The sequence below is a fragment of the Clytia hemisphaerica genome, unplaced genomic scaffold (genome assembly GCF_902728285.1).
Source record: "Clytia hemisphaerica strain Z4C2 unplaced genomic scaffold, Clytia hemisphaerica genome assembly, whole genome shotgun sequence".
Lineage (NCBI taxonomy): Eukaryota > Metazoa > Cnidaria > Hydrozoa > Leptothecata > Clytiidae > Clytia > Clytia hemisphaerica.
Window position 1 is genome coordinate 1,405,525 of NW_027104192.1, and position 10,318 is coordinate 1,415,842.

Consider the following 10,318-nt stretch of genomic DNA (forward strand, 5'->3'; position numbering starts at 1 on the left):
TCCGCAAAGAATTGAACTATTTTAGATTTTGCGGAAAATTTTTCTAAAAAGATGTGTCAAAAGTTATGACTGTTTTTTCAAGCAAAATCCAGATGAAAAATTGATGAAAATCCACTATTTTGAAGATTTTGAGACAAAGAAGCATTTACAAAAATTTTCCGCAAAATTTTTTATTGTTCGGTAAAAGATACACCATCTACTGCGAAAATCTTTTCAAAATGTTTTTTCTTCGCCGAAACTAAGCTCTTCAAAGTTGAAATACTCTTCCTCGCAAAAGTCTTCATTTTCTTCTTCATCAAATTTTTTCAATGCACTTTTTGAATTTTCAGATTCAGGAATAGTTTGTCTAACAGAAAATGTATAACATGCCATAGTTTTGTTGGTTACATCAGTCAGAAAACACATTTTAAACACGGCAATTATGAAAAATTCACTATGGTCAGAGCCCTTAAGTGTATTAATTTTCGCGTGTACTAAATCTGGCGGTTGGCCAGAAATGCGATTTTTGGCGGACGGGGATATTTAAGGCACTGTAAATAAAAAATTACTTGGTATTTTAACAGCTTTTACTTAAAAATTGATGATTCCATATAGAAATTCTTAAAGATATTTTGTTAGTCTGAATCGAAGACCTCTATAGATATGCTTCCTATATAAGAGATTTTTTCGCTAGAGGATGAGCAGAAGCCTAGATTTTTGTTAAATTTAGCAGGTATTTAATTCAGCGGGTGGTAAATTATCAAAATTTTGGCGGGTATTTAATTTGGCGGATTCTACCAAAAACCGCCAAATCCGCCAAATTTAATCCCCGCAAAAATTAATACACATGAGGTAGTTGCGTTTTTAATCGAGTGCCCCTCCCACCGGGAAACAACGGAATGAAACCGTACACCCCTGTGTCAGTATTCCAGTTATAGTTTTTTAGCCAGTTGGGATAAAATGAAGAATCTATGGAATATGATGAAAAATCTAGTCACCTTTATATCTTTTTTGTTGTTCAGCTTTTATGACCTCAAATATAACAGTTGATTTTCATTGATCAATCAATCTTAGTTTGGAGATATAAAAATAACATTTTCACGCTAAGCAATGATATTCAAGAAGCGAGAATATCGTCCATGAACGTATTTGTAGTCTAAAATAAAAACAAATTCGGAATTATCCTATTTGGGCGTCGACTCATGGCAAAATTGATGGCTTTATGAGTACATATTTTGACTGCACTTGACTCAAACAAAAATTAAGCCCGAATGTTTTAGCATTATTAAAAATACGAGTTCTTATTTGGTGGACAAAGTTAAGTATAGCTAACTTCGGGGATAAGCTTATATTTAAAGTAAGAAAGAAAGAAAAGTGTTACAGATATAACATTTTTTGACAAAGTATTTTCTAAAAGAGATAGCCTTTCAAACTTTTGCTATTTTCTCGCAACCTTTTACATAAAAGTTTTCTACAGGCATGAAACTCTAAAGGTCTATAAGTGAGATTTACACCAGTACTAGTAAAGTTTGGATATGAAAATGTTGATGCAAAAGTTTATTTTGCTGACACTGCATTACTTGGTTATCACAGAATGTCAGAAACCTGTTAAATCAAAAGGAACAGTGCAGCCTCTGGTGAGTTCACATTAATTGAAATTGACTCAAAAAATGTTTGAACACTATTAAGTCTATAATGACTTCACGACTTTATTTATAATGACTAGGGAAATGGCCTTTAAAGTCGGCTGGTTCAAAGATAGACTTTATACTAAACTAACTTGACTGGGAACTCAAACAGAAACCTCAAAAAAGTCTTTACACGGTAAAGGTAAGGTAGGTAGGTAAACTATATTTTTATGAATTATCTGCGCAAAATACCTACCACAGGACTTTCTGCTAATTTGAACATTTTCAAACATTTCCCAACAAAAACTCATAGCAAAACTCCTCTCATAACTTCTACGTCGAAATTATAACGACGTACCAAGAATGTGTTACAGTGGTGCTGGTCGACCAAGAATGTGTTACAGTGGTGCTGGTCGACCAAGAATGTGTTACAGCGGTGCTGGTCGACCAAGAATGTGTTACAGTGTGTGGTCGACCAAGATGTGTTACAGTGTGCTGGTCGACCAAGAATGTGTTACAGCGGTGCTGGTCGACCAAGAATGTGTTACAGCGGTGCTGGTCGACCAAGAATGTGTTACAGCGGTGCTAGTCGAGTTTTCATTTCCTTATAAGGAGTTTGACTAAAAGAAACGCTCTCCATCAGTAATTTTGAACCTCTCATTAAATCCGTCACTGGTATTTTCTCGACAGGTCTATTTGTTCAAGTATGGGTATGTGTCTACCAACGATTTCACAGAAAATCTACCATTGAAGTCAAATACCATCACAAGTTTCCAAAAGTTTGCAGGCCTCCCCTTGACAGGTAAGAGTATAGTGGGCCATTCCATTTTATATGGATGCATACGGAGGGCGGGTGTACGAATAATTCCAGGGGTAACCCGGGAAGAATTTTCTTGGGGTCCAAAGGAATTTTTTTCGTCTTTCTAGGAGTTGAAAACTTGCTCCAGACTGATTTTAGTTCGTCCACCCTCAGTTAAAAGGTTTTTCTTCACATTTCACGTGAAACGTGAAAAGATTCGTCCATCTCCCTGTATGGAAATTTAATGGAACAGGCCATTTGAAAAACTATCAGGCAAGCTTGTCTCAAAAGTGAGCAATTTGTTTTCAAACATCTTCTTATCGTACTTATGCTAGATTAAAAAATTATGCATCGTTTGAAAGTTACTTTCAAGGAAAATTGCTTAATTTGACGATGAAGATCATTTTTCCTACTGGTTTAAAAATAGGGAGTTGGCCGCACTATTTAGAATACTTAGCCTTCTCATAGGTATTTTGGATGGCAGAACATTTCAACAGATGCGCCAACCAAGATGTGGTATGATCGATGAAGTTGAACAACAAAATGAAAACAAGATAAAAACAAGTCAAAGAACCACATCATGGCTCTCACTGTTTGACAAGAGAGAGGAGGTCCGTCCAAATTCCATACAGTAAAATACGTCAGAAAAATAACCGTAACTTTAGCTTCTAGCTTGCAATAATTTTACAGTGAGAGGCTAAAATTTGGGTTGTATGTTGTATGTTGAAGAGTATTTGCGGACCGGACTTCCGATTATTGCGAAAAAGTTACTCTTACAGAGACACAGTCCGGGAAATAGTGACCCAAGATTAATTAAAAAAATTTCATCACCTTAGAGAGACGTTTTTGTCTTTTCATGGTTAACACAAAGAGGGGAAATTCCGACCCTTAGAAAGATTACTGAGACCTTTTGTTCCTACCATTTGAGAGATTTGCGGAGGTAAAAAACCGAACTTTACCGTCCGCACATACTCAACACCTATTTTTGTCTTAGTTACCCTCCCCTTGCCCGTTAAAGAGTGAGGATTAGTTATGAGGATCTTCCCTTCCATAAAATCTCTTTACTATAGGTTCTAAGTATACAAGGCTCAGAATTATAATTTCCTATTTGAGATATGTTTGGTAGAAACGTAAGAGGTGAAAGAGAGTACAGAATTAATATTGTGTAATAATAGTTTTTATCTTTTTCACGTAATAGAAATTGCTAACATGGTCAGTCAAGAATGGAGGTCAACAGATAACAAAAGCAAAGGTTGTTCACATCATCACGAAAGCATTCAAACTTTGGTCTTCTGCGTGCGATATTCGTTTTAAACAAGTGCGAAACAATCCTGATATTGAAATCAGCTTTCAGAGTCGAGGACATGGCGACGGAAATTATTTTGATGGGAGAGGAGGTAAATATTCGGGGATTTCAGGGATGTTGGAAAAACGAATTTCACCAGTTGGAAACTTGCTTTAGAGACTACTTCAGAATTGATTATTTAATCTCGATTGGAAAACTAACATAACCTCCCATCCCGATATTAAAAGTATGAAGACCCCCTATGGATATATATTTCAGACGTAGACAACAGAATTTGAAATTTCCGAAAGGGAAGTTTAATATACTGAAAAATATCAAATATTGAGATCAATTTGACCGAACTGAGGGAAGAAGGTTGAAATTGTAATGGGAGGGGCGAGCATGATTCCTTCTAGAAAACGATTTGAACTACTCTGAGAGACAGGCAAACATCCCCCCCCGTGACACAATCTTTCAATGGCTACTAAAAATTACTACTTAATTTTACTTATTTATTACAAACCCCTGAAATATTATCCCATAAAGAAACAGGTATCAAATCTTTCTTCAGGAATTCTTGCGCATGCGTTTTACCCACAATCAGGAAAACAAGGTAGTGAAACACTGGTTGGAGATATTCACTTTGATAATGCTGAACAATTTGAAGCTCAAAGTAAAGAGGGACGAAACTATTTTGTATGGCTTGCTACTCATGAAATTGGTAAGAAAAGAAATACAGAGTTGACTATCTCTAATTCGATCTTCACGAGACCAAGAGTCGTCTTCGAATTACGGAGAGTATTTTAATTGACTTGCTAGATTTTGCACGATATCTTTATCAATTTATAGGTTCGGGTGAAAGAGCTAACTAAATTAAGGAAGCGTTATTTCTACTTGTGACCTTATTGTGATTTATGATCGAAGTAAAACCGAAACGAGAGGGGCAAATCATGCTGAAGCGCTACTGCCATGGCTAACGTTTAAAATCGAATCCGCAATTTCGATGACAGATTCAACAATGCTTTCTTAAATGTTACTTTTACTCCAGCATTGAGTGAAAAAAACGCAGATCGGGCATTCAGCGATAATGGCTAAGTCCTGACCCTAAATAAAAAATTTGCTTTCTCTTCATAGGTCATTCACTTGGACTCCGTCATTCGCAAATCAAAGGCTCAGTTATGTTTCCATGGTACGACAAACAAAAACACAAAATGGTTAAACTTCACAAAAGCGATATCCGTGCTCTAAGAAGATTATATAAGAACGTTGAATTGGCCCCACCTACGACCTCAAGTGGCCTTAGTACGCCAAGTACTGATATGAAGACCCCTAGTTTGATATTTACAACAAACCCCGAGTCAACTTTGGAGGCTTCTATTGGTCCAATGAGAACAACAGGGAGAATAAGAAGTGAAGGAGTTTCAACGAGTAGCGAGGATTCAACGAGTACTGAGGTTTCAACGACCGGTGAACCTGTCACAACACACGAAACAACACTTTCTTTAACATCCACAGCCACTCCAAAAGGTAGGAGACGACTTTCCGATGGAAAGTAAAGAGTGGAAAACTGATTTTGTAGCATAGTGCGGAAAGGGGTCTGATCCCCCCTTCTTAAATGATCCCCCCTTCTTGACATCCCCCCAACCTTTAAAAATGCCTATCCCCAAGGGTTTCGGGCTAAATTTTTATGGTAAAAAGGGAAGGGAAACAGTAACGAAAAATTTAGTCTGGCAAATATTATCCAACTTTTTAGTGAAAATAAAGAACTTCCTTTCATGCAGACCAAATTTCATAACAGTGCTGGAAAATAATCTACAATATATGTAAGCCCCCCCTCCTTGCTACCCCCCCTTTTTAGTGAAAATTTCTGATCCCCCCCTTCTTCACTTTTTTGGAAGGTGTCATCCCCCCCCCCTTAAGAAAGGAGGGGGGTCCGAACTATGTGTAGTCTTTACGATTCTAGCAGCTTAACTCTTCTGACTTCTGAGAAACAAGCCTTAAAAATAGAAATCTTTTTTTCCCTCAATAGTCTCAACAAAATCTGAGTCAGGGGATCCAACAGAAACCCTGCAGACATCGACAACTAATTACCAGGAGCCCACCGTAGAGACGTCATCAACCATGACAAGCACCAATCAACCAGCCACTGAATTTAAGGAAGTATCTAACGCAGTGATGGAGGGGTCAAGCATTAACCCTTTTGAATCGAGTACGCAGCCTGCAATGATTATACCTTCCACCACAGAAATCTCATCAACGATTAACTCAATAGAGACAACAAAATCAAACGAAAATGAGGAAAAAGCAGGAACTACGAAAGATGTTAATACTTTGACATGTCCAAGAGCTGTCGACCAGATCGAAGCAGTTTATCACAGCTCGAGATATGGGATTACTTTCGTTTTCAATGAGAATAACATGCTATCTTTTGTAAGACCGAATTCGTTGGAAGTTCTTGTAGTGAGCAGGTTTAACTACCTACCAAAGATCCGAGATGGCATTGATGCTGTGTTGAATATTGATGGTGAGAATAGAGGGCCATACCAAATCATCTTCTCTGGTGAAAGGTAAGATATCAATGCCATGGAATCTCATATTTAGTGTCTGAGTGTCTGAGTCCAATTGTAGTTCTAGGAAAAACTCATAAGACAAAAATTTGCGTGTGTATTTATTATGGATAAGAACAATAAGACCTTAGTAAGAATATTCACTGTAATTTAAATATTAGAGCGGGTACCTCAATCGGTCGAGCATTCGCCAAGTGTTGTGGGTTCGATCCCTGGTCACCACCAACTCAGCCGAAAGAGTAGCTTAGATTATTTGCTGTGATATGGGCGGTAAGTAATGGGGATCTGAGTGGCACTCCACTTCAGCATTCAATCTCCCAGGCCTAATGCAAATAGAAAAGAGGATAAACTGCCACCAGATGAATATACTTACTTTACTTACTTAACGAGTATTATTTTTCAGCTACTATCTTTATCGAGATTTCGTCTCGAACGTTTTCAAGAAGGCTGGACCTTACTCTATACATGATGAGGAAAATCCAATGAACTTTCAATTCCCAAGATGGGTCAAGAAAATTGATGCAGCAATGACATGGACTTCTGATGGCATGACCTATTTCTTCACCGGTGAGTTTATTTCTTTCGTCAATTATTAAAAATTGCTGAATTTGGCTATGATATAGCAAAGAATACTATATGCTCCTGAAATATCAGTTGCAAGTTCAAACCCTCTGGAATTCTTTTACAAAATTAAAAAAATTCAACCCTATTGAGTTTCAGTTTTGAAGGGTTTTGGTCATCCTCCAAATTTATTAAATTCCATGTGTTTTAGCCCTCCCTTGAGCGATATTTGTAATGGTATTCATAATGGAAAACATCCTCCCTATTCAAATCTCCAAGTCTACATGCCTGATTGACCTGCTTCTATTGGCAATATTGAATGTGCATGAGTCGTGACATGCAATGGTCCATTCCTCTGAAATGTCCTTATATCAGTCGGTTAAAGCCTTGACTGTACACTCATTCCATTATGTTCCGGAATCTTCACTAACTGAAAGAATGAGGACTACAAAAATAAAAGTTGAATTTCTCTATTAGATGCACTGTATTGGAAATATGATGCAAAACAAAAGAAGATGGCGGACGGCTATCCAAAACAAATCAAAACCAGATGGGAGGGAATTCCAGATCAAGTCGATGCAGCATTGTCTTCGGAAGATTTGGATGTCACTTATTTCATTTCTGGCGATATGGTCTACATTCTCAATGATAGGTAAAACTTGTTACCATCAGTTCCAAATCTTATGTACCCCCAAGAATGCAACTACCTTATTGGAACTAATTTTCGCGGGAACTAATTTTCGCGGTCGAAAAAAAATAACCGAAAAATTGCATTTCGCGGGTCTTAATTTTCGCGGTTTTTTCCATTCTGGAATTTTCGCGGGTTTTAATTTTTGCGGTTTTGCCCTTTTTTGGACAAATTTCTTTCATTTTCCTAGGGATTTTTCAAATTTTTCGATAAAATTGGAAACAAATTGTATTTCGCGGGAATTAATTTTCGCGGTTCTTAACTCTCAGAATTTTTCGCGGGATCAAATTTTCGCGATTTCGACGAAAAACCGCGAAAAACGCTAAAATTAAAACCCGCGAAAATTAGTTCCAATAAGGTAAACAAATCCCGTGGTATTCTATTAATCTAAAGTATACTCTTCGATAATGAAGTGTCTGTTGAGTACTATCTACTTTAAAACTTTAAAATATATAGCCGATGAAGGAATCGAATCTCCTATGTAGGATTCGAAGCCAATTATTTCCTACATATGTGGTGCGACCCGCACGGTTTTCATACAAATGATGGACTGGAAATAACATTTACCGGTAGAATAATAAAAAAGTAAAACGCGAAAACAAAGAAAGTGATAAATTCAAACCGGTCCACTTTAGTTTTCGGCTTGAAACTCAATGTTCATACCCTATAGCAAAGGAAAGTTTTCTTTTACTTTAGAACTGGTTATGTAAGGGAGACGATGACAGTTGCAGAATTCTTGAAATGCCCATGAAAAAATGACCTTATAACAACAAACAGCAAAGATAAAATACTTATATTATTATATCCAAAATGCAAAATGCAAAAGAGCCAAAAGAGATGTACAAAGACCAAAACCCTCGAAACCCTCCTCCAAACTTTTTTTCATTATTATTGAGATCGTTCAACCCAGTGACACAAACGTCAAAAACAATACCATCCAACTTCCAAACAACGTGAGACAACGCTGGGATACTATATAAACTTGCGTCTTACGTTTTGGATCCAGATTTTTATGAGGAACTTTTTCTCCAAAGCAACGGGGATGTTGTAACAATCTGTCTATTTAAACAATCTGTCTATTTAAACATGAAACAAAGAAATAACTGAAACTTACGTCCAAATTGAAAAAGTTTTTCCATCCCCATTTATTTCCTGCGTCTATCCGATTCTTTGACAGCAAAATCAATTCCAAAAATCCAAATCTTCTTTTTATTTTTTTACATATTCTTAGTACAACAATAAACTAAAAGAAAAACAGAAGAATAAGAAAGATCCATTCCTCGTCGGTTCCAAAAGTTCAGATTTCCTAACGTTCTCATTGAAATATCTTATCATGTATATGTTGCATGAATGTAATATTTTTTGTCACAATATTTCTACGCTTGCACACTTTCTTTCACTTGTTTGTATATAATATTTCGAAATGACAAGAGATCGAATCTTATCATGTTTCGGAAAAGAAAGAGCCAATCAAAAACGAGATATAACACAAGTCATTTAAACAGCGCGATTTGATTGGTAAAAATATTGTGAAATAATTTAAGTAGTCAATTTCTTGAATAGGAGGAATAGGATGTCTTTCAGAAAACATTCGAAAAGCTAGTCTTTTTTGTTTACTAAGAACGGAGGATGTTTCAAACGTTGCGAGTTTATTTCTCCTAACAATTGCGCAATCTTTTTCTCCCAGGAAAGGCGTGCTACCCCTTACACAGTATGACGCTGAAGTTCAAAGTAGGTCTTATTTGGAGTTTGTGTATAAAGATACCCTGAATTGGAATCCAAAATTTTCTTGTTTTATCCAAAAAAAGTCACTTTATGATGGACTGCCCGAGTTTCCTGCGGAACAACCCCGTACCAATCCATTCACCCTAAATATGTTAAAACTACCCCAGGCGTTTTTGTTTTTTTTCAAATATGAAAAATTATCCAAAACCCTCTGATGCTTAAAAAAGTTACGGTAAAAAGTATTCTCCAAAAACTTCAATTAAAATGTTCACAATATTTGTTGTTTTGAAACCGAATTGTATTTTCTCTTCAGTTATTTGTGAGCGTAATTGACAGTGGCGTAATCTAAGGGTAAGCACAATCATGAAGGGGTCGGTATCAAAAGGGCCAACAATAAAACAAGGTAGAAGAACGTGAAGGGCAAAATTATGGTCCAGACTGGATGACATCTCAAATACAGTAAGACAGTGACATTGAACGTGGATAAAATATGAAGAATTGCTTGAATTGTTTAAGTTCCTAATTCAAAATGATAAGATTAATTTAAGTCTACCCTAAGAGTGCGAAGACCCTTCCCGACCAGACTGAAGATTCGGATTTTAAAAAAGTTTTTCAGGGTCTAATATTTGAAAAATCAGACCATTTTTTAAGCCTCCTCTGCATTGCAAAGGTTCAATTTCTTACTTTTTGTCCACTCGTACGTTGCGATCGTTTTTAAATCGAGAAGATACCAATGGCCCTGGTTCTCACATTAATGCAGAAAAGAGCCCACGCACAATTAAGACAGACTTCACAGCATTGATTAAATGTGATAAAAATATATCTCTGTACAAAAATTGAGCATCTATGAGATTTACAAGATGATATTAATAAACAGGGACGAAGTTACCAAACGGACTAAAAATCTATCTCCCCGAGATAAGTTAAACATAGTGAAAATGAGGCAACTTAGAGCAAAATAAGAGACTTAACTTTTGACAGCTATACTGTATATATTTTCTAAATTTAACAAACAGGGGGTCAAATTCAAGCTTCTTGGGTTTTCAATACAGAAGACTTTGGATGAATAACGATAATTAAGAATCT

At 36.5% G+C, this 10,318-nt stretch overlaps 1 protein-coding gene across 1 annotated transcript; it reads left to right on the forward strand.

The window, feature by feature from the left end:
- Nucleotides 1-1,415: 1,415 nt before the first annotated feature.
- On the forward strand, nucleotides 1,416-8,420 carry LOC136815173 (macrophage metalloelastase-like). The gene is made up of 10 exons (XM_067071624.1): nucleotides 1,416-1,616; nucleotides 2,298-2,409; nucleotides 2,875-3,017; nucleotides 3,605-3,803; nucleotides 4,263-4,412; nucleotides 4,826-5,218; nucleotides 5,721-6,258; nucleotides 6,662-6,825; nucleotides 7,297-7,471; nucleotides 8,204-8,420. The coding sequence occupies exons 1-10, from the start codon at nucleotides 1,515-1,517 to the stop codon at nucleotides 8,256-8,258; spliced, it is 2,031 nt and encodes a 676-aa protein (XP_066927725.1). The 5' UTR covers nucleotides 1,416-1,514; the 3' UTR covers nucleotides 8,259-8,420.
- Nucleotides 8,421-10,318: the final 1,898 nt, after the last annotated feature.